The following is a 25537-nucleotide window of genomic DNA, read 5'->3' on the forward strand; positions in this document are numbered from 1 at the left end:
GGGGGGGTGAGAAGGATTACTTTATCCTATCCTAGGTATTCCTTAAAGAGGTGGGGTTTCAGGTGTCTCCGGAAGGTGGTGATTGACTCCGCTGTCCTGGCGTCGTGAGGGAGTTTGTTCCACCATTGGGGGCCAGAGCAGCGAACAGTTTTGACTGGGCTGAGCTGGAACTGTACTTCCTCAGTGGTAGGGAGGCGAGCAGGCCAGAGGTGGATGAACGCAGTGCCCTTGTTTGGGTGTAGGGCCTGATCAGAGCCTGGAGGTACTGAGGTGCCGTTCCCCTCACAGCTCCGTAGGCAAGCACCATGGTCTTGTAGCGGATGCGAGCTTCAACTGGAAGCCAGTGGAGAGAGCGGAGGAGCGGGGTGACGTGAGAGAACTTGGGAAGGTTGAACACCAGACGGGCTGCGGCGTTCTGGATGAGTTGTAGGGGTTTAATGGCACAGGCAGGGAGCCCAGCCAACAGCGAGTTGCAGTAATCCAGACGGGAGATGACAAGTGCCTGGATTAGGACCTGCGCCGCCCTGTGTGAGGCAGGGTCGTACTCTGCGGATGTTGTAGAGCATGAACCTACAGGAACGGGCCACCGCCTTGATGTTAGTTGAGAACGACAGGGTGTTGTCCAGGATCACGCCAAGGTTCTTAGCGCTCTGGGAGGAGGACACAATGGAGTTGTCAACCGTGATGGCGAGATCATGGAACGGGCAGTCCTTCCCCGGGAGGAAGAGCAGCTCCGTCTTGCCGAGGTTCAGCTTGAGGTGGTGATCCGTCATCCACACTGATATGTCTGCCAGACATGCAGAGATGCGATTCGCCACCTGGTCATCAGAAGGGGGAAAGGAGAAGATTAATTGTGTATCGTCTGCATAGCAATGATAGGAGAGACCATGTGAGGTTATGACAGAGCCAAGTGACTTGGTGTATAGCGAGAATAGGAGAGGGCCTAGAACAGAGCCCTGGGGGACACCAGTGGTGAGAGCGCGTGGTGAGGAGACAGATTCTCGCCACGCCACCTGGTAGGAGCGACCTGTCAGGTAGGACGCAATCCAAGCGTGGGCCGCGCCGGAGATGCCCAACTCGGAGAGGGTGGAGAGGATGATCTGATGGTTCACAGTATCGAAGGCAGCCTATAGGTCTAGAAGGATGAGAGCAGAGGAGAGAGAGTTAGCTTTAGCGGTGCGGAGCGCCTCCGTGATACAGAGAAGAGCAGTCTCAGTTGAATGACTAGTCTTGAAACCTGACTGATTTGGATCAAGAAGGTCATTCTGAGAGAGATAGCGGGAGAGCTGGCCAAGGACGGCACGTTCAAGAGTTTTGGAGAGAAAAGAAAGAAGGGATACTGGTCTGTAGTTGTTGACATCGGAGGGATCGAGTGTAGGTTTTTTCAGAAGGGGTGCAACTCTCGCTCTCTTGAAGACGGAAGGGACGATGCCAGCGGTCAGGTATGAGTTGATGTGCGAGGTGAGGATGGGAGAAGGTCTCCGGAAATGGTCTGGAGAAGAGAGGAGGGGATAGGGTCAAGCGGGCAGGTTGTTGGGCGGCCGGCCGTCACAAGACGCAAGATTTCATCTGGATAGAGAGGGGAGAAAGAGGTTAGAGCACAGGGTAGGGCAGTGTGAGCAGAACCAGCGGTGTCGTTTGACTTAGCAAACGAGGATCGGATGTCGTCGACCTTCTTTTCAAAATGGTTGACGAAGTCATCTGCAGAGAGGGAGGGGGGATTCAGGAGGGAGGAGAAGGTGGCAAAGAGCTTCCTAGGGTTAGAGGCAGATGCTTGGAATTTAGAGTGGTAGAAAGTGGCTTTAGCAGCAGAGACAGAGGAGGAAAATGTAGAGAGGAGGGAGTGAAAGGATGCCAGGTCCGCAGGGAGGCGAGTTTTCCTCCATTTCCGCTCGGCTGCCCGGAGCCCTGTTCTGTGAGCTCGCAATGAGTCGTCGAGCCACGGAGCGGGAGGGGAGGACCGAGCCGGCCTGGAGGATAGGGGACATAGAGAGTCAAAGGATGCAGAAAGGGAGGAGAGGAGGGTTGAGGAGGCAGAATCAGGAGATAGGTTGGAGAAGGTTTGAGCAGAGGGAAGAGATGATAGGATGGAAGAGGAGAGAGTAGCGGGGGAGAGAGAGCGAAGGTTGGGACGGCGCGATACCATCCGAGTAGGGGCAGTGTGGGAAGTGTTGGATGAGAGCGAGAGGGAAAAGGATACAAGGTAGTGGTCGGAGACTTGGAGGGGAGTTGCAATGAGGTTAGTGGAAGAACAGCATCTAGTAAAGATGAGGTCGAGCGTATTGCCTGCCTTGTGAGTAGGGGGGGAAGGTGAGAGGGTGAGGTCAAAAGAGGAGAGGAGTGGAAAGAAGGAGGCAGAGAGGAATGAGTCAAAGGTAGACGTGGGGAGGTTAAAGTCGCCCAGAACTGTGAGAGGTGAGCCATCCTCAGGAAAGGAGCGTATCAAGGCATCAAGCTCATTGATGAACACCAGATTAGGGTGGCCGCGGCCACGCGGTGTGGAGCGTTTGTATGGTCTGTGCAGAGAGGAGAGAACAGGGATAGACAGACACATAGTTGACAGCCTACAGAAGAGGCTACGCTAATGCAAGGAGATTGGAATGACAAGTGGACTACACGTCTCGAATGTTCAGAAAGTTAAGCTAACGTAGCAAGAATCTTATTGACTAAAATGATTAAAATGATACAGTACTGCTGAAGTAGGCTAGCTGGCAGTGGCTGCGTTGTTGACTTTGTAGGCTAGCTGGCAGTGGCTGCGTTGTTGACACTACACTAATCAAGTCGTTCCGTTGAGTGTAATAGTTTCTACAGTGCTGCTATTCGGGGGCTAGCTGGCTAGCTAGCAGTGTTGATTACGTTACGTTGCGTTAAAAGAACGACAATAGCTGGCTAGCTAACCTAGAAAATCGCTCTAGACTACACAATTATCTTTGATACAAAGACGGCTATGTAGCTAGCTACGTATGGCCCAGTACATCACTGGGGCCAAGCTTCACGCCATCCAGGACCAATATAGTAGGTGGTGTCAGAGGAAAGGGCAAAAAATTGTCGAAGACTCCAGTCAACCAAGTCATAGACTGTTTTCTCTGTTACCGCACGGCAAGTGGTACCGGAGCAGCAAGTCTAGATCCAAAACACTACTTAACCGCTTCTACCCCCAAGCCATAAGACTGCCAGACTATTTACATTGACCCCCACCCCTACAATGCAGAGTCACTTCATCCCTACCTTCATCCCATACCTGTCCCTACCTATGTACACATTACCTCAACTAACTTGTACCCCGCACACTGACTAGCCTCGTTTATTGTTATTTTATTGTGTTACTTTTTAGAATTTTTTACTTTAGTTTATTTGGCAAATATTCTCTTAACCAACAATGCAGTTAAAGAGTTAAGGACTTATAAGTAAGCATTTCACGGTACTTATTGTATCCAGAGCATGTGACAAATATAATTTGATTTGAACCCCTAATTTTTAGAGTGTGGGGGACCTGAGCCTTTATTCATTTTAATAAATTAATACACTTTCAAGAATCTCTACACAAAATATAAAAAATGTATGGAACATTGGCACAAATATTTCCATTGCTTTGGAGTAAGGGGATCAATTCTCCTCAATTTCACTCTCCTAATCTCAATTATCCTACATTGGGGATAAATTAAAGATTTAGTGGAAGACGGTTGTACACTTCCCTGACCATGTTTATTTCTTCCTGCAAGTGAGAGACACTTTTGGTGGGTTCAGCAGCATTTACTGAGATGAGAACTGAAGAATGAAGATGGGTGGGATTGACCGTTGTGGGCGGCTCTCTCTCCAATCTTATGAGAAGAGGCTCTGTTTGCTTTGCTATGATATGAGCGGCAGACCCGACCTAGTGTAGCCGAGTAGGCTACGTGCCATAAATAAACCAAGTCTTAACCGAGTCAGAGAAAATGGTATTTTGTGTCGGCTGTTAACCTCCAGTGATTCTCTTGGGAATAACAGAACAGGCTGAATTATTCCGAGCAGGGAGCTTGCTGCGTAAGGTAGGCTAAAGCAGCACAGGGAGGGGCAAGAGAGCGGTAGAGACGGGCGCACAAACTAATTTGGCCACGTCTGTTCTCTCATAACCAGCGCTCTACAAGCTGAAAGCCGTTCTGCAAGAGATGTTTGGTCTGTCTTTGTCGTAGGGTTTACTCATAATTCCGAGGAGCGGTAAGAGGATTCGATGTACGTGGACCAGTGCCATACATTTAGATACATATATGGATCTGATGTGGATTGAATGTGTTGTTTTACACCGGCAGTTTTAGATTGTCGGATGAGTGAACCGAGGTGCGTCTTTGCGCGTCTGGGGGGTCTACCGTCGGTCAGTGTCTGTCAAACAGCGGCTCACTGGGGGCAGTCTTATTGGCTTTTTTATGGCACTGATTGAATTGGATTTTGAGGTTATAAAGTTTACCTGTATTAGGGTGTGTCAGTGTAATGCTCCACAATTCTTCGATATTGTAGACTAGGCTAATAATGATAGAATTGAATCTGGAGCAGAAGTAATATGGGCAATTGTAAACAATTCCTGAAATCGTATTTTTTATTGAACACGTATAGTATGTAGGTTGTAAAGCAGATACATTCTGTTCTCTGTGAAAATGTTCTCATCAATGTAATGTTTTTATTGTTATTTTGACCCTTAGAGAATCATTTCCAGCATATCTAATGTGGAAAATTGGTTGGGGAAATTAAAACAGTGATGGAAGGTGAATTGAATGCCTTTTTGTTGCTCATTTAATAAACAAAGCATTATTTTATGTTGCACACCATCTTGAATTATAATTTACATACAGGGCTGGCCCTAGCCTTTTGGAGGCCCAAAGCGAGATTTGGTTGCAGTCCCCACCCACCCACCTCACAGGCAAAACATTTTAGTGGCCCCCCTCTTGATGATGAGAAGAAAAATGTCCGTTTTAAAGTTGATTTCCTTTTTACACATTTTGCCTTGGGGAGTAGAGAAAATGTTGTACATTTAAAGCAAGCTTTCTGCAATTCTACACATTTTGCCATTGGATGGAGAGACATTTGCGGTTTTTATAGCTAATTTCCTGCAATTCTACAAATGTTGTCAAGACTTATGCCATCCCACTGGGCAAAACCTGGTTGAATCAATGCTGTTTCCATGTCATTTCAACAACAAAAAAGTCAATACGAAAAACTGATTGGATTTGCAAAAAGTCATCAATGTAAAGGAAGAGTCTCCCCCAACTTTTAACCTAAATTCAATGACGTGATTTTTGTTGTTAAATTCACATTAGTTGACAACTCAACCAAATGTAAATAAAGAATAGACGTTGAACTGACGTCTGTGCCCAGTGGGATGTTAATGTTATCTGAGTGAGAGTGGCAAACAAATTCAATTGGTGCCCCTGGAGACATATCCTGCATGCCCGGTCGGTATTCGGCCATGATTACTACAAGTTTAGATATCTGGCTAGAGTAATTTACCAATCTCAGAATTGTTAGCTGACATGGTTAATTGAGTGACTGTCAGTAGCTATTAAATATGTGCATTTTCCCACCAGTGGTGTTCCCACCAAACTGACTTGTTGCGAAACTCTACAGATAGTTGGTAACAAACTGTTGCGTTAAATTGCGAATGAGGTCTTGACACGTGTGTTCTAGCCAACAGCGAGGCTACATGATGAGATTATTATGGATAAGGACATGAATATATTTTTTTTGTCCAACGGCAGTCAAGCATTGCTCATCATGTCACCAGAATAAGAGCACTCTACATTTATTGGAAAGGAGCGTCAAGCTCATCCCTGTGCCCTTTCAGGACCCTGGGAAGTTCATCACACTTGATTTAATCTGTAGCTCAACAAACTGCATGGTTTCCCGTGTCTTCGCCGGAGGACCACACACCATATCATCACGTGAGCCCAAGTTTACTTCGATGTGATGGTTATTATTTGGTTATTATATCGCTATTTACACCTCCATTTCTCACATAATACATTTTACAGACACAAAAACATCCCACCATGTCAAATGATGATCTGTTGGCATTTATAAAATGATGCTGAAACGTCCTCTGTCCCTCACAGCTGTCGTAATATATATATTTTTTTACACGTTTCGACTTTACTTGCATGGGATGGGAACTGACTGACATAAAAAGAGAAACTGCTGATGCACAACCAAATTTTGAAATTGCACGTTGTGTAGTCTACTATTCTAACTCTCAACAGTAAATTGAGACCTCTACTGAGTCCGCCCCCACCATAAGAAAGTCTGTGTATATACAGTCGTGGCCAAAAGTTGAGAATGACACAAATATTAATTTCCATAAAGTTTGTTGCTGCAGTGTCTTTAGATATTTTTGTCAGATGTTACTATGGAATACTAAAGTATAATTACAAGCATTTCATATCTGTCAAAGGCTTTTATTGACAATTACATGAAGTTGATGCAGAGAGTCAATATTGCAGTGTTGACCCTTCTTTTTCAAGACCCCTGCAATCCGCCCTGGCATGCTGCCTCTTGAGGATTGACCACAAGTTCTCAATGGAATTAAGGTCTGGGGAGTTTCCTGGCCATGGACCCAAAATATCAATGTTTTGTTCCCTGAGCCACTTAGTTATCACTTTTGCCTTATGGCAAGGTGCTCCATCATGCTGGAAAAGGCATTGTTCGTCACCAAACAGTTCCTGGGTGGTTGGGAGAAGTTGCGCTCAGGGTGTGTTGGTACCATTCTTTATTCATGGCTGTGTTCTTAGGCAAAATTGTGAGTGAGCCCACTCCCTTGGCTGAGAATCAATCCCACACATGAATGGTCTCAGGATGCTTTACTGTTGGCATGACGCAGGACTGATGGTAGCGCTCACCTTGTCTACTCCGGACAAGCTTTTTTCGGATGCCCCAAACAATCGGAAAGGGGATTCATCAGAGAAAATGACTTTACCCCAGTCCTCAGCAGTCCAATCCCTGTACCTTTTGCAGAATATCAGTCTGTCCCTGATGTTTTTCCTGGAGAGAAGTGGCTTCTTTGCTGCCCTTTTTGACACCAGGCAATCCTCCAAAAGTCTTCACCTCACTGTGCATGCAGATGCACTCACACCTGCCTGATGCTGGCACTTGCTGGACTTTCTTGGGTGCCCTGAAGTCTTCTTCACAACAATTGAACCGCTCTCTTTGAAGTTGTTGATGATCCGATAAATAGTTGATTTAGGTACAATCTTACTGGCAGCAATATCCTTGCCTGTGAAGCCCTTTCTGTGCAAAGCAATGAAGATGGCAAATGTTTCCTTCCAGGTAACCATGATTGACAGAGGAAGAATAATGATTCCAAGCACCACCCTCCTTTTTGAAGCTTCCAGTCTGTTCTTGGAACTCAATCAGCATGACAGAGTGATCTCCAGCCTTGTGCTCGTCAACACTCACACCTGTGTTAACGAGAGAATCACTGACATGTCAGCTGGTCCTTTTGTGACAGGGCTAAAATGCAGTGGAAATATTTTTGGGGGGATTCAGTTAATTTGCATGGCAAAGAGGGACTTTGCAATTAATTGCAATTCATCTGATCACTCTTCATAACATTCTGGAGTATATTCAAATTGCCATCATACAAACTGAGGCAGCAGACTTTGAAAATGAATATTTGTGTCATTTCTCAACTTCTGGCCATGGCTGTACAGTGCCTTTGGGAAATATTTTGACCCCTTTTCCACATTTTGTTAGGTTACAGCCTTATTCTAAAATGTATTAAATGTACCTTTTTCTGTGTCAATCTACACACAATACCCCATAATGACAAAGCAATGTATTCAGACCCTTTACTCAGTACTTTGTTGGAGCACCTTACAGCAATTACAGCCTTGAGTCTTCTTGGGTATGACACTACACGCTTGGCACACCTCTTTGGTGAGTTTCTCCCATTCTTCTCTGCAGATCCTCAAGCTCTGTCAGGTTGGATGGGGAGCGTTGCTGCACAACTATTTTCAGATCTCTCCAGAAATGTTTGATCAGGTTGAAGTCCAGCTCTGGCTGGGCCACTCAAGGACATTCAGAGACTTGTCCTGAAGCCACTCCTGTGTTGTCTTGGCTGTGTGCTTAGGGTTGTTGTCCTTGTTGGAAGGGGAACCTTTGCCCCAGTCTGAGGTCCTAAGCGCTCTGGAGCAGGTTTTCATAAAGTATCTCTCTGTACTATGGTGCCAGGTTTCCTTCAGACGTGATGCTTGGCATTTAGGCCAAAGAGTTCAATCTCGGTTTCATCAGACAAGGGAATCAATCAGGGGAGATGGGCCTTGGTCAAGGAAGTGACCAAGAACCCGATGGTCACTCTGACAAAGCTCCAGAGTTCCTCTGTGGAGATGGGACAATCTTCCAGAAGGACAACCATCTCTGCAGCACCACCAATCAGGCCTTTATGGAAGAGTGACCAGACAGACGCCACTCTTCAGTAAAAGGCACATGACAGCCTGCTTTGAGTTTGCCAAAAGGGACCTAAAGACTCTCTCAGACCATGAGAGACAAGATTCTCTAGTCTGATGAAACCAATGCCAAGTGTCACTTCTGGAAGAAACCTGGCACCATCCCTACGGTGAAGCGTGGTCGAGGAAGCATCATGCTGTGGGGATGTTCTTCAGCGGCAGGGACTGGGAGACGAGTCAGGATTGAGAGAAGATGAACGGCGCAAAGTACAGAAAGATATTTGATGAAAACCTACTCCAGACCTCTCAGGACCTCAGACTGGGGCAAAGGTTTTCCTTCCAACAGGACAACGACCCTAAGCACATGGCCAAGACAACGCAGGAATGCCGAAGGGACAAGTCTCTGAATGTCCTTGAGTAACCCGGACTTGAACCCGATCGAACATCTCTGGAGAGACCTGAAAATGACTGTGCAGTGATGCTCCCCATTAACTTGACAGAGCTTGAGAGGATAATTCAATTTTTTAAAATGAAGGCCTGATTCACACAGTCTCCTCTGAACAGTTGATGTTGAGAGGTGTCTGTTACTTGAACTCTGAAGCATTTATATGGACTGCAATTTCTGAGGCAGGTAACTCGAAGGAACTTTTCCTTTTCTGTGGCTGTCCGATTGAGAGACAGTTTCATCATAGCACCTGAGTAAAGTGTCTGTTAACCTGTTTTTGCTTTGTCATTATAGGGTATTGTGTGTAAATTGATGAGGCAATAAAAATAAAATAAACATTTTAAAATAAGGATGTAACGTAACAAAATGTGGGAAAAGTCAAGAGGTCTGAATAATTACAGAATTGTGTGTGTGTGTGTGTGTGTGTGTGTGTGTGTGTGAACAAAAAGGTTATTTCAGCTCTTGAAACATGGGGCCAACACTTTACATGTTGCATTTATATTTTTGTTCAGTGTGTGTGTACTGTGTATATATACCAATCAAAAGTTTGGACACAACTACTCATTCCATGGTTTTTCTTAAATTTTACTATTTTTACATTATAGAATAATAGTGAAGAACTTCAAGAACTTTGAAGTTTCTTCAAGAGCTATGATGAAACTGCCTCTCATGAGGACCGCCATAGGAAAGGAAGACTCATAGTTGCAAAGGACAAGTTCATTAGAATTACCTGCCTCAGAAATTGCAGCCCAAATAAAAGCTTCAGAGTTCAAGTCGCAGACACATCTCAACATCAACTGTTCAGAGGAGACTGCGTGAATCAGGCCTTCATAGTCAAACTGCTGCAAAGAAACCACTACTAAAGGACACTAATAATAAGAAGAGACTTGTTTGGGCCAAGAAACGCAAGTAATGGACGCTAGACCAGCGGAAATCTGTCCTTTGTTCTGATGAGTCCAAATGTTAGATTTTTAGTTCCAACCACCGTGGCTTTGTGAGAAGCAGAGTAGGTGAACGGATGATCTCCACACATGTGGTTCCTACCGTGAAGCATGGAGGAGGTGTGATGGTGCTGTGCTGGTGACACTGTCTTTGATTTATTTAGAATTCAAGGCACACTTTGCCAGCATGGCCACTCAGCATTCTGCAGTGATACGCCATCCCAACTGGTTTGCGCTTAGTGAGACTATCATTTGTTTTTCAACAGGACAATGACCCAACACACCTCCAGACTGTATATATCCAGCTATTCATCTATTTCTATCGCTCTCTCCTATCTATTTATCTATTAATGAATTATTATTATTATTAAAATATATTTTTTTCTCCATTATTTTTGGATTCGGGGGCCCCCTAGCGGCCCCCTGATGTCGCTTATGCTTGGAGCCGACCCTGTTTTACATAGTGCGAGTCATGTGGGAGGGGAGAGACGAGAGGGGGAGAGTGAAAGAGAGGGAAATATCATTAATCTGTTCTCCAGTCAGCTCTTCCCGAGGATGCAGCCAGTGTTTCGTGTTTGTTTCTCAGATTTATCTTGCTTGTGGTTAACTCTCTCTTCTGTCTTTCTTTGCCTCCCCCTTTCCTCCCTGTTGGCGCCGCACAGTTTTACACCCTTGGCGCTGTGCTTTTGATGGCGTTCTTGCAGAGGACTGGAGACTACTGCCACGCTCAACATCCCAGAGCATAGGCTGATCCAGGGGAGGATGCCCACTGCTCTGCCTTGTCCGCCTAATACCCTTCACTGATCCCTGGGTACCAACGCATCGAGGGCTCCCTGCCTCCCAGGACTCTGCACACCCTAGGTCTGTCACTCTAAGACCCTCTCTCAGGAACCCTAATGGGATGATTGGACTAACTATTCCACGACTCTTCAGTGAAAGCCCAAGACCTCATCTAAACCAACCACAGTGACCCTCCCAAGGATCGACCAACCCGAGGACAGACTTGTATTTTTTATTGTCTTAAAGGAGGGACAGGACTGAGAACGTCTGCAGGAGTTTAGCCCACCAGCGACCGTGGCCACCGTAGACGACCAGTTTGTGGTCCCCTTGCGTCCCTGTCCGTGTTGCGTTCGCCCCCCCAGCTGGGTAAGGGTTGTCAACATGGCCCGTATGAACCGTCCGGCGCCGGCTGAGGTGTGCTACAAGAACATGCGGCTGCTCATCACGCACAACCCCACCAACTCCACCCTCAACAGCTTCATCGAGGTGAGGACCATTCTATCCCCACTCGTTTAGACCTGCTAATATTTTTTTTCTCATGATTCTCTCTCCATACATCCCTCTCTTTCTCTCTAGTTCTTTTCTCCCATTTGTCTTTCCCTCTCATCCTCCCTATTTTTTCCCTCTCTTCATGTCGTTATTCTCTCTCTCCTTCCTTGTCTTTCTGTCTTTCTCCTTGTTTCCATTGACACATCTTGACACTGCTCCAGGGCCCTATCTTAAGAAAGGTGTTTCTATGACACTGCTCCAAGGCCCTATCTTAAGAAAGGTGTTTCTATGACACTGAGAAAAAAGCACAGACTATAGAGCGGGTCTGCCGATGACAACGGTGCGCTGGCTGCTCCCTCTTCAACAATGCCTCAGTTTCCATGGCGATGTGTCCCGCTGCCACGTCGGTCGCATGGCACGGGCAGTGAGAGGAGCGTGCCTCGCAGTCAGACAATCTTAAAGAGTGCCACTATCTTAAAGAGTGCCACAATGCCACGGACAGGCAGGCAGACAAACAAACAGTCAAACCGGCAGACAGACCGCCCCAGGCAGGCAGGCAGACCGCCCCAGGCAGGCGGGCAGACCGCCCCAGGCAGGCGGGCAGACCGCCCCAGGCAGGCAGGCAGACCGTCCCAGGCAGGCAGGCAGGCAGACCGTCCCAGGCAGGCAGGCAGGCAGACCGTCCCAGGCAGGCAGGCAGACCGTCCCAGGCAGGCAGGCAGACCGTCCCAGACAGACACAGTCCCAGGCAGACAGACACAGTCCCAGGCAGGCAGATACAGTCCCAGGCAGGCAGACACACAGTCCCAGGCAGGCAGACACACAGTCCCAGGCAGGCAGACACAGTCCCAGGCAGACAGACACAGTCCCAGGCAGACAGACACAGTCCCAGGCAGACACACAGTCCCAGGCAGACACACAGTCCCAGGCAGACACACAGTCCCAGGCAGACAGACACAGTCCCAGGCAGACAGACACAGTCCCAGGCAGACAGACACAGTCCCAGGCAGACAGACACAGTCCCAGGCAGACAGACACAGTCCCAGGCAGACAGACACAGTCCCAGGCAGACACACACAGTCCCAGGCAGACAGACACAGTCCCAGGCAGACAGACACAGTCCCAGGCAGACAGACACAGTCCCAGGCAGACAGACACAGTCCCAGGCAGACAGACACAGTCCCAGGCAGACAGACAGAACACTTAAAGTAAGTAAATCAGCCTGCTGTACTACTATGAGTATGGGTCCATGCACGTATATAGGCTATATATTTGTACACGCATGTCAACCGCCCCCCCAAAACACACACACACACACACAGTGTTGAGTTATTTTTCAATGGAACTCCTTACCTCCTTCCTCCACCGTAGGACCTTAAGAAGTACGGAGCCACGACGGTAGTGAGAGTGTGTGAGGTCACCTATGATAAGGCTCCATTGGAGAAGGATGGCATCACCGTGGTGGTGAGTACAGACCAGTGTCACGTCCCTCACACTTCATTGTGAAGTGGACACACAAACACACACGCACCGTGAAGAGAAAAGCAGGGTAGAGCGGAGTGTTTTGGTCTTGGACAGGACTTCCAGTACTGATTCCAGGGGTTTTAGTTGGGTATGGTAGGGTATTGTCAATGGTTGCACTGATTGCGCTATTTGTCTACATAACCTGGTTAAAGCATTCATGACATTACCCTGAAGAATAGACAGTGAGGTGTTTTACCCAATAAATGACTGGGAGTTTACACACATGGAGTGTGTGACTCTCTTTGTTTTAATGGTAGGGTATGGTAGTTGCCATACCCTAGCTCAAAACCCCACATTTTAAGTAGTCACATTTTTTTCTTTGGGGGAGGTTAGGGTTAGGGGGGTGAATTAATTCCAATCCTGATTTTAAAATTCAACTGCTGTTTATAGTATTAAATGGCTGACTTTAAGACCATGTCAGCCTGCGTACCTTTTTCTGTCACTTTTAGAAGGCAGGGAGCAGAGATGGGGCCATCTGCTTTGCTGGTCAGCTGTTTAGCTCGACCGCTCTGCCACTCTGGCTCCTGAGTGGTGCAGCGGTCTACAGCACTGCATCTCAGTGCAAGAGGTGTCACTGCAGTGACCCTGGTTCGAATCCAGGCTGCATCACATCCGGCCGTGATTGGGGGTCCCATAGGGTGGCGCACAATTGGCCCAGCATCGTCTGGGTCCGGCTGGGGTAGGCCGTTATTGTAAATAAGAATAGTTTCTTATTTGACTGGCCTACTTAAATAAAGGCTACATTATGCAGTGCGCCGATTGCTTTGAATATGATTTTGGCATTTAAACTCAACAATGCTTCAATATTCGCAGAATGTTTCCCTTCCGTGGCGAATAATGCAGACAGGCAAATGCAGAAATGAGCTGCTATTTATATCTGGATGCAACGCAATGAGACAGTGTTGGTGGGAAGCGCAGGAGAGCAGTTCCACAAGGATGGCTTCATATAGCCTATAGCAGGGGGTCAGCAACCTTTTTTTCATGTGGAGTACCAATTTTCCATTTCTAAAGATCTGTGTGCCAGTTCTGATTTTCATATACACGTTGTAGGCTACCTGACTGTGACCCCAAAAATGTGTAACCGCACACAAATGGAATAATGTTATAGCTGGCTACTATACGGAGGTGCTGTCCATTCAGTGCCATGCCACAGAGCTCCAGTATAGACGGGTTAGCTGAGAACGCCTTGAAAATGATGTTAACGCTTCAATGGGGTAGAAGGCAGTGTGTTGTTGTGACTCTGGATGGCCAGATAACTAGCAACAATGACAAGAAACTGCCATGTGAGGAATCGTAGGTGGCTCGTTTCAGTTAGTTTTATCTTGTTCTTGATACCATGTCTTGTTTTGAGGTGTTTTGACTGATGTCATCTCAATGCCAATATGGCAGAAACGTATTTATGGTAGTAGGGTTAAGCCCGGGAATTTGGGGAATTCTGCCGAAATTCATCAAAAAAGTTAGTTTATAACAGTGAACCTTTTTTGTGGGATACACATAAAGGCAATTTTAGGGCTTGTGGGATATTTTGGTGAAACTATCACCAATTCAATGGAATTGCAACCTTCTGCATGCACTGTGCATTCTTCCATCACATGCACAGTGCATTCTTCCATCACATGCACAGCTGATTCTCAAGATCTTACACACTAATGAGATGTTATTGAGCCCACACTACTATACTGTCTTAGCCAAGGACTACATGCTTTCTGATAAGTTTTGATTACAATACTGAGTGGGGTGAATTTATTTAATGACATACATGATTTTTTGTTAACTAGTAAATAGTAGCCTACAGCAAAGTGTGTTTAACCTTTCTGTGCACCGAACCCGTTAGCGGGATTAAATTCGACAACATAGGTGATCGCTACATAAATGCAAGGCCTTCTCTGCTGGCCTAAACCTCATCAGAATATAATTTAAAAAATATATATTTTCCCACAGATATGTATTAAATTATTCCCCAGAGTAAGAGTTACACTCTTCATTTCATAGCGTTCGTCTTGGTTGCACTGCTTCCAGCCCCAGGTTGAGATTTGGAGGGCTGGTCTTTATGTTAGATCTTTTATCCAATCATATTCAGCCATCATGTGTTGCCAGGGGTCTAAAATCTGCCCTCAGGCCTTCAGAATCAACAGTGCGGGCGCTTTTAGCTTAAAGTGAATGGAAATTAAAATTTAGTGTCAACCAATCAGCTTTAGAGTTGGCTATTGTACGCCTGCTGGCTGGCTCCAGTGTTACACAGGAGCCAGCTAGCAGGCGTAGTGCGTGCACGTCTTTTGATTGGATTACCAATATTGAGAGGCAGGTCCTATATGGGCAGGTCTTATAACTAGGAAACTGAAATTGATCAACGAATTAATTTGCGTACTATTAAGCTGTTTTTTCAACCCACAATGGCGGAAGGAGAAGATATCGATTTGGTCGAGGATATAATTATAACGCCATTCTCAAGACAAACTTTTTAAGAAAAGTTAGACATTGTCAGGAGAGGTAGACGCTGACGCTACAAAGCCTGTCACAGGCGGGAAAGGGGTTCGTTCGCCACTTTCAACTATGGGCGCTATCAATGACTCACAGGCTCCGAGAAGCACTGCAAACTGTACTGCTGGGAATGCCTATTATTTGCAAGTGATCGATTTGGTGTTTGGAGCCACACTGGCTTTGCAAACCTGAGTTGTCTAACCAAGGCAGCAACGAGACACCAAAGTACGGCTGGGCACTTACAAGCAATGGTGCTTTTGAAAGCTTTTGGGGACACCCGAGTGGATCTACAGCTCAACGAACAAGCGCGCAGGGCAGCGAAGCTGCACAATGAAAAGGTATTGTACTCTTCCCCTGCAATTCTCTGAATAAAAATGTCAATTTCAAGGTGACGCCTGGTTATACTGCGTTTCTATCTAAATGTATAGTGTCTAGAGCCATGGCATCATAATGATGGTAATAAGAGGTGGATTAATTCAGGTGGGACTGTGTAGGACTTCACTGAAGGCCCAGGCCCCAGAACCACGGCACGCTACTGATAAATAGTCATATTAAACATGAATGAAAATACAAGTGTCTCACATGGTTCGAAAGCCTAGAATCTTGCTAATCCAACTGCGTTGTCAGATATAAAAAAGGATTTATTGTGAAAGAATACGCTGCGATTATCTGAGCACAGACCCCCATATCAAACTACTTATTCAGCCAGCACTTGCGTAACGAAATCAGATTGCATTGAAATAAATAATTTACCTTTGAAGAGCTTGCTCTGGTTGCAATCCCAAGGCTCATTGTTACACAATGAATGGTCTTTTGTTCGGTTAAATCCATTTTTTATAGCCTAACACAACATTTTGTTAACGCTTATCTCGTTGAATTTCGTGTCATTCAATTTTCGACGTAACATCCAACGTAAAATAGACAGCCTTTCGTCTGACTTTATCCAGTCATGTTTGGTTTCCTTGCAATCAACAGTTTGTTTGTAACACAACCAAACATGATGGGTAATTTTGCGGGACGTATTGACCCGGAAAAACCGATTAGAAGACAACAAGTGACGAGCCCATTGTGCACGAATTATATGACCACTGTCTCATTGATTGACTGTCTTTTAACCCAATGACCACTGATCATCTTGAAATCCAGCTGGTTAGATGGCCAATGAGCATAGGTAAACGGCAATATCCCATGATTCTTTGTTGTAAGACAAACCTTTCCATTGAACGCTGGCGTAAGGACCGTTCTTTCGCCATTGCCAATTCTACCGCAAAGGAGCAAAGCTTATTACACACAGCAGTATTTCGGTGACTTGCATCTTCAGCTGTTTATTTATCCAACATCATGGCGAATAAGTCAAGGAAAGCTAATTCTAAGACTAGATATACGAATGTGGAAACAATTTTAGAGGAAATTCATTGTGAAAGTGTGACGGATTTGCTTTTTTGAAGACTCCATTTTGAAGACTGAAACTGAGGCATATTTTTTGAACGGAGAGGACATTGTTTTGGACTGGTAAGTTGCTCTCATGCTAATGCCGTTGTTTGAAATGAATATAAAATATTATTTGTGATTGTTTTTACATTTTATTTGCAATATATAAAGATGTAATGAAATGGGTAAAGTACACGTTTAGCTAGTCATTGTGAGTGAGGGTCTGTTTGTTTGTATGAGAACGACCATAGCCTATGTCTGTGTGTGTGTGTATATATATACTTTTGGCCCTTGGGCACATCCATGCCTGCACAGATATATTTGGGCAGATGAACACTTGTGGCAGAAGGGACAGGGCTTGGTGCAGTGGTGCTGTAGCCAGCAAACTCCTTGATGCTCCCTCTAATGTAGACTGATTGGAGGATGCATGCTGGCTGTGTTGAGATGTATGGGTTTGCATTCTACACAATACCATTTTATATAAAATGGTATTGTGTTAAAATGGTATTGTGTAGAATGCAAACCCATTTGATATAAAATGATATTTATATAGCCCCTAGCCCCAGGCTAAAACCCCAAACAGCAAGCAATGCAGGTGTAGAAGCACGGTGGCTAGGAAAACCTCCCTAGAAAGGCAAAAACCTAGGAAGAAACCTAGAGAGGAACCAGGCTATGAGGGGTGGCCAGTCCTCTTCTGGCTGTGCCGGGTGGAGATCACAGTGGTTGTAGAGGGTGCAACAGGACAGCACCTCAAATGGTGCAACAGGACAGCACCTCAAATGAACAGGTTAGGGTTCCATAGCCGCAGGCTTTTACCCATTTTGTAAATGTATATATTTTTTTAAATATATATTTTTAATCAATAATTCTTTTTTTTCCCCTTTCCCCCCCAAAATTCTAAATTTTTCTTTTTTTTGGGGGGGGGGGGGTTAGAATACCATTTTGGTATTTTGTATATAGTTACTTGTTTCAAAATGTATACCTTCACCAATTTGGCCACTTGGGTACATGTGGGCTACTTGTGTGGGACACCTGGGTGACTTCATGATAAATGTCATGTAGCACACTCATTTTGGAAGTTATCGTTCTGAAACGTTGCACAATTACTGTTGCCCTCTTATATTTTTCACTGAAATTGTCCCCATCATCCTATCTGAATGTTTGTTTTATCTTGTTCATTTTAAAAATGATGATATAAAAAAAAACTATGGTTTGTTTTCATTGTTTTATATAAACCAGATCTATTGTGCTATATTCTCCTACATTCAATTCACATGTACACAAACTTCAGAGTGTTTTCTTTCAAATGGTACCAAGAATATGCATATCCTTGGTTCTGAGCCTGAGCTACAGGCTGTTAGATTTGGGTATGTCTTCAGGCGGAAATTGTACAAAGTAGGTGGGGGCTGTAAGAGGTTAAATCATTTCTGACTCATTAATTAACATTTTCTGCAAGTTAGTTTTTGCTACCATGTGGGTTTTAGCTTGCTTGAGCATGCTTACCGAAGAGTGTTAATTCACCTGTTTCCATACATGTTTCATTTAAAACATTTATCTTTACAAAGGAGTTGTTTAATCTAACTGCTTAACATGTTATCTGTACATGGAATTGTATTTGTTTGTTTTTTTACTATTGTTTTCCTAATCTTCACAGGAAAATGCCACGGGAACGATCTGATGTGTGGAGACATTTCACTGCAGCTAATGTAGAAGGAAAAGCTGTGTACATTTTGCAAATACTGTGCCAAATCATATGTGATGAACAAAGATGCAGAATCATCTGGCCAAGTGCATAAAGTTCCCTCAGCGCTCACAACAAGCAACCTCTGACAAAAGTCCCTCTACATCTATTTGAGGTGAAAATGATGAATCAGACACCTTATTGATAGCAACAGCTCAGGGTCCTCCTGGAATCAGAAGTTTTTTTGACTCAATGGAGGAACGCAGTCAGAGAAATGCTGATGAATGTCTTGCTCAAGCTGTGTATGCAACTGGTTCACCTTTGATGCTCACAGGCAATATATATTGGAAGAGATTTCTGAATGTTCTTCGCCCAGCATACACCCCTCCAACCAGACATGTTTTATCTACTCATTTGCCAGATGCAGAGTTCAAGTGAAAGTCAAGAAAATCATAGAGAAAGCAGACTGTATTGCAATCATCTCTGATGGGTGGTCTAATGTTTGTGGGCAAGGAATAATTAACTACATCTCCACCCCTCAACCAGTATTCTACAAGATCACAGACAAGGGACAACAGACACACCGGTCTCTACATTGCAGATGAGCTGAAGGCAGTCATCCATGACCTTGGAACACAGAAGATATTTGCACTGGTGACAGACAATGCTGCGAACATGAATGCTGCTTGGTCTAAAGTGGAGGAGTCCTACCCTCACATCACACCCATTGGCTGTGCTGCTCATGGATTGAATTTTCTCCTGAAGCTGCCCAGCAACACCTGTTGGGGTGGTGTTGTCATCATGTTTGACAGTCTTCTGGAGGGGAAGGAGTCTCCAAGAAATGGCCATATCACAGTCTGCCGATATGGACAGCCCCATCAAGAGGATCCTCCTGGATGATGTATTTTGGGAGAGAGTAGTAAGCAGCCTGAAACTCCTGAAACCTATAGCAGTAGCCATTGCACGGATTTAGGGAGACAATGCCATCCTGTCTGATGTTCAGACTCTGCTTTCAGATGTAACAGAAATCCGTACTGCCCTGCCCACTTCACTGTTGATTCAAGCAGAGGAAACTGCAGTTCTGAAATACATCAAAAAGCATGAAGACTTCTGCCTGAAGCCCATATACGCCGCAGTGTACATGTTGGACCCCAAGTATGCTGGCAAGAGCATCCTGTCTGGTGCAGAGATCAACAAGGCCTATGGTTTCATCACTACCGTCTCGCCACCTTGGCCTGGCTGAGGGAAAGGTTCTTGGCAGTCTGGCGAAGTACACTTCCAAGCAAGGGCTTTGGATTGGAGATGCAATATGGCAGTTGTGCCAACATATCTCATCAACCAGCTGGTGGAAGGGACTTTGTGGATCCGAGGCTCTTTCCCCTGTTGCCTCCATCATCCTCCAAATCCCACCAACATCAGCCGCCTCAGAGAGGCCAGCAGGGTAAATTTTAGGCTTTTTGAGCCTAACAATGAGCCATCCTCAACAAGGTCGGAAAGTGACATTGAAGATGAGGCCTCAGAGTCTGATGTTCAAGAGGTGGGCATTGAGGAGGTCCAGGGAGAAGATATGGAAGCCTGAGAGGAAGACAACCAAAGCTTTAGTTTCTAGACTATCGTTTTATGTATGTTGTAAACGTTTTTGGGAGATGCAATGGATCATTGGGGATCATTCAATATCCCCTTTGTTATTCAGTGAAATCATCCCATGTGAAGAGTCAACTCATTTAATTAAAGTTCAATTCGTAACTAAATTATTATATATATTTTTTTTTTTATTGAAGGATTTAATTATTTGCAATTATGTCTACTTATGAGAAGGTAAAATGTTTATATTTTTTATGCAGAAAACATCTACATTTAAATGGTATTAATATTAATTTGCATATATTCCTGTTAATTCCCATATATTCCTGTTAATTTCCACATAAAGTTTCCACCTGAATATTCCCCAAAATGTGCAACCCTATATGTTAGACAACAAGTGCTCATTGTGCAAATATATTCATGTTTTCAATAAACATTGAAAACACTGTCTGTGCCCAATAATGTTTCTACCATGTTGTGTCGCTACCATGTTGTTGTCATGTGTTGCTGCCTTGCTATGTTGTTGTCTTAGGTCACTCTTTATGTGGTGTTGTCGCTTTTGTCATGTGTGTTTTGTCCTATATTTATATTTATTTAATTGTTTATTTTTAATCCCAGCCCCTGTCCCAGCAGGAGGCCTTTTGGTAGGCCGTCATTGTAAATAAGAATTTGTTCTGAACTGACTTGCCTAGTTAAATAAAGGTTAAATAAATAAAAATAAATATAGTTTACATGTTGTCAACATTCTAAACCACCAGTCTGTTTTGCCACATAGTTGGACACGTGTTGGTTTTGTTGCTAAACAACCTACCTGTGCAAACACGCTGTCCATTTAGCAGTGCTGAATCTTCGGCATCGCCATAATGTGTACGTTTTCCTTTCATATTTCACGATTTCCGTCATTCTTTGGTCGAGTTTGTTTGACGCCACTGACTATTTCCACTAAGGCCATGACCATGTAGGGAAGGAGGAGGCAGAGTGTTATCAAACAGACTGTTCTGTGTTCAGAGGAGGGCAATGGGGTTGGGGCCCAGTTCCTGGAAGAGCACGCTCCGTCCTTATATGCTCGTAAACAAACACACATACACACATCAATACTGATATACACCCAACAACCTGAAAGCACCCTTTCAAAGACTCATCTGGGTCACTCCTAAACAAACACACGCACACGCACATAACGCAGACCAGTATCTGTAACTGAACTTGAAGGCACGTGTTTCTGATTACCAGTACATCAACGTTCCTTTGTTGCCATGGCAGCTGCAGAGCCTGGTTACCCCGCGTGGCCTCCTCTATTAAATTTGTTCCTTTTTCTATTTTCTCTCTCTCACTCTCTCTTTAATCTCTCTCTCTTTCTCTCCCTCTTTCTCTCAGTGAATAGTGTGGATATGAAAGGAGAGATTTACAGGGTATGCTGTTACGTAAGCACAACACCATGGACTGCTATTTATGTGAAGGCTGTACTTCGCTTTCTGCCAGAGCACTGGAAAACATTGAGGATCATGGCAATTGGTACTCGCTCTCCAGAGTCTTGAAAAATAGTGCATGGGAGGGAGTTGCCTACCTCTTCCCTCCCCTTCCTCTGTCTCTGTAGTGATATAGGGGAAATCTGGAGAGATCTAGTTAAATGCTTGTACACGATCAAGCCATCAGCTTGGGGTCAATGCCATTTCAATTCCAGTCAATTCCGAAACGTAAACCCAATTCCACATTTTCCTTATTGAAAATCATTTAGGATAATTGGAATTTCAGTATACTTATTGAATTTACTGGAATTAAATTGGAATTGACCCCAATCCTGCTGTCCAGTGACATAAAATATCAACAACCAGGAAGTTATAGGACCAGACAGACAGATAGAGCTGTACTCTGTTATCATAGCCCTGGGAGGATGGCTATTATTACTAATGGCTGCTTCAATTGTTGAATAACTGTTGTCATGTAAAATGGGGGATGTTCGTGGCGCTTTTCAGCTGAAGACATGTAAAACTGGATGGGGATATCACTGTTAACTAGGAATTGATTGGAAATCTGTAGTGATTTGTTTATCCGGTGTCTCCTCTCCACTGTCGCTCTGATGCAGTGAGTTGCTTTGGCTACAGGCTTTCAAAGCTAGGGCCTCATACTGGTATAGCTAATGAGTGAACAGTGTTGTATATTGTGTGTGTTCGGGGCATGGAATTGTCGCAGGTCATCTTGACATTCTACAAATCATTCCAAGGTCACGTTGAATGGAACCGTGTGTGAGTGTGCGAGGAAAGCGTATATGTGTGTGCCCATACCTCGTCCCCAAAGTAGGCCAGTGCTGCTGTGGTTCCTGCCCTGTTGACATATCCACATTACCTCAGCCAACATCATGCAGTAGCTTACAACATGTACTACACTGCAAATATTGAACCTTCAGGAGCTTATGCTAATATCCCAGGAAAACAGTGTAAGACACAGCTCAGGCAAATAAATAGTCTAACCCTCAAATGAGAACTGGTCTGTTGTGGTGGTGCTTGATTCCATGTCTGTGTTTGTGTGTGCGTCCATCTGTGTGCCTGTATGTATTTGTGGGCAATCCTGAGTCCAGTCGTGTGATGAGGCTATCTCCTCTCTCAGAAGGTTTTACTGTGGTAATTCCACACTGTTTACTGTAAACGACAGACACCAGCTGAAACCAAATTATGTGTGTGTGTGTACTGTTTTGTTCTAATACCTGTTTGTTCTTCTACATGGCTCTCTGTGTGTGTGTGTGTGTGTGTGTACTGTTTTGTTCTAATACCTGTTTGTTCTTCTACATGGCTCTGTGTGTGTGTGTACTGTTTTGTTCTAATACCTGTTTGTTCTTCTACATGGCTCTGTGTGTGTGTGTGTGTTTTGTTCTAATACCTGTTTGTTCTGTGTGTGTGTGTGTGTGTGTGTGTGTGTGTACTGTTCTAATACCTGTTTGTTCTTCGACATGGCTCTGTGTGTGTGTGTGTGTGTGTGTAATACTACCCTGCATGTGTGTCTGTGTGTGGTTGCATTGTGTATTTGTTGTAGCTATGTGGGACTATTGTTAAGATGTATGAGTCAGTGGTGCATTATAAAATCTCCCCAGACAGCCAGGTGTGTCCCTCCCTCCCTGGAGATACTGTGTGGCCGACAGACCCTGGGTCCAGACCGCTATGGCTGATACTGTGTGGCCGACAGGCCTTGGGTCCAGACCTCTATGGCTGATACTGTGTGGCCGGAGATCAACAGACCCTGGGTCCAGACCGCTATGGCTGATACTGTGTGGCCGGAGATCAACAGGCCCTGGGTCCAGACCGCTATGGCTGATACTGCGTGGCCGGAGATCAACAGGCCTTGGGTCCAGACCGCTATGGCTGATACTGTGTGGCCGGAGATCAACAGACCCTGGGTCCAGACCGCTATGGCTGATACTGCGTGGCCGGAGATCAACAGGCCTTGGGTCCAGACCGCTATGGCTGATACTGTGTGGCCGGAGATCAACAGGCCCTGGGTCCAGACCTCTATGCCTGATACTGTGTGGCCGGAGATCAACAGGCCCTGGGTCCAGACCTCTATGGCTGATACTGTGTGGCCGGAGATCAACAGGCCCTGGGTCCAGACCTCTATGGCTGATACTATGTGGCCGGAGATCAACAGGCCTTGGGTCCAGACCTCTATGGCTGATACTGCGTGGCCGGAGATCAACAGGCCTTGGGTCCAGACCTCTATGGCTGATACTGTGTGGCCGGAGATCAACAGACCCTGGGTCCAGACCGCTATGGCTGATACTGTGTGGCCGGAGATCAACAGACCCTGGGTCCAGACCGCTATGGCTGATACTGCGTGGCCGGAGATCAACAGGCCTTGGGTCCAGACCGCTATGGCTGATACTATGTGGCCGGAGATCAACAGGCCTTGGGTCCAGACCTCTATGGCTGATACTGCGTGGCCGGAGATCAACAGGCCCTGGGTCCAGACCTCTATGGCTGATACTGTGTGGCCGGAGATGAACAGGCCCTGGGTCCAGACCTCTATGGCTGATACTGCGTGGCCGGAGATCAACAGGCCTTGGGTCCAGACCGCTATGGCTGATACTATGTGGCCGGAGATCAACAGGCCCTGGGTCCAGACCGCTATGGCTGATACTATGTGGCCGGAGATCAACAGGCCCTGGGTCCAGACCGCTATGGCTGATACTATGTGGCCGGAGATCAACAGGCCTTGGGTCCAGACCGCTATGGCTGATACTGTGTGGCCGGAGATCAACAGACCCTGGGTCCAGACCGCTATGGCTGATACTGTGTGGCCGGAGATCAACAGGCCCTGGGTCCAGACCGCTATGGCTGATACTATGTGGCCGGAGATCAACAGACCCTGGGTCCAGACCTCTATGGCTGATACTGTGTGGCCGGAGATCAACAGACCTTGGGTCCAGACCTCTATGGCTGATACTGTGTGGCCGGAGATCAACAGGCCTTGGGTCCAGACCTCTATGGCTGATACTGTGTGGCCGGAGATCAACAGGCCTTGGGTCCAGACCTCTATGGCTGATACTGTGTGGCCGGAGATCAACAGGCCTTGGGTCCAGACCTCTATGGCTGATACTGCGTGGCCGGAGATCAACAGGTCCTGGGTCCAGACCTCTATGGCTGATACTGCGTGGCCGGAGATCAACAGACCCTGGGTCCAGACCGCTATGGCTGATACTATGTGGCCGGAGATCAACAGGCCCTGGGTCCAGACCTCTATGGCTGATACTGTGTGGCCGGAGATCAACAGACCCTGGGTCCAGACCTCTATGGCTGATACTGTGTGGCCGGAGATCAACAGGCCCTGGGTCCAGACCGCTATGGCTGATACTATGTGGCCGGAGATCAACAGACCCTGGGTCCAGACCGCTATGGCTGATACTGTGTGGCCGGAGATCAACAGGCCCTGGGTCCAGACCTCTATGGCTGATACTGTGTGGCCGGAGATCAACAGGCCCTGGGTCCAGACCTCTATGGCTGATACTGTGTGGCCGGAGATCAACAGGCCCTGGGTCCAGACCTCTATGGCTGATACTGTGTGGCCGGAGATCAACAGGCCCTGGGTCCAGACCTCTATGGCTGATACTGTGTGGTGGGTCCTTCTGTAGCTCAGTTGGTAGAGCATGGCGCTTGTAACGCCAGGGTAGTGGGTTCGATTCCCGGGACCACCCATACGTAGAATGTATGCACACATGACTGTAAGTCGCTTTGGATAAAAGCGTCAGCTAAATGGCATATATTATTATTATAGATCAACAGGCCCTGGGTCCAGACCGCTATGGCTGATACTATGTGGCCGGAGATCAACAGGCCTTGGGTCCAGACCTCTATGGCTGATACTGTGTGTCCGGAGATCAACAGACCCTGGGTCCAGACCTCTATGGCTGATACTATGTGGCCGGAGATCAACAGACCCTGGGTCCAGACCTCTATGGCTGATACTGTGTGGCCGGAGATCAACAGACCCTGGGTCCAGACCTCTATGGCTGATACTATGTGGCCGGAGATCAACAGACCCTGGGTCCAGACCTCTATGGCTGATACTGTGTGGCCGGAGATCAACAGGCCCTGGGTCCAGACCTCTATGGCTGATACTATGTGGCCGGAGATCAACAGACCCTGGGTCCAGACCTCTATGGCTGATACTGTGTGGCCGGAGATCAACAGACCCTGGGTCCAGACCGCTATGGCTGATACTGCGTGGCCGGAGATCAACAGACCCTGGGTCCAGACCTCTATGGCTGATACTGCGTGGCCGGAGA

General features: G+C 46.1%; 1 protein-coding gene across 6 annotated transcripts in view; it reads left to right on the forward strand.

The window, feature by feature from the left end:
* LOC118397972 (protein tyrosine phosphatase type IVA 3-like) overlaps window positions 1–25537 on the forward strand; it is a 69103-nt gene that overhangs the window by 26704 nt on the left and 16862 nt on the right. For 2 of the 6 annotated variants that reach the window (XM_052470025.1, XM_052470028.1), the window contains exons 2-3: window positions 10457–11060; window positions 12435–12527. In XM_052470025.1, the coding sequence (XP_052325985.1) occupies window positions 10956–11060; window positions 12435–12527 (198 nt within the window). In that variant the 5' untranslated portion in view covers window positions 10457–10955. Of the gene's footprint in view, window positions 1–3836; window positions 4029–4049; window positions 4213–5815; window positions 5913–10456; window positions 11061–12434; window positions 12528–25537 lie in introns of those variants that run through there. The other 4 variants (XM_052470027.1, XM_052470026.1, XM_052470024.1 and 1 more) reach the window with 4 other exon arrangements.

This window comes from Oncorhynchus keta, chromosome 19 (assembly GCF_023373465.1).
Source record: "Oncorhynchus keta strain PuntledgeMale-10-30-2019 chromosome 19, Oket_V2, whole genome shotgun sequence".
NCBI lineage: Eukaryota > Metazoa > Chordata > Actinopteri > Salmoniformes > Salmonidae > Oncorhynchus > Oncorhynchus keta.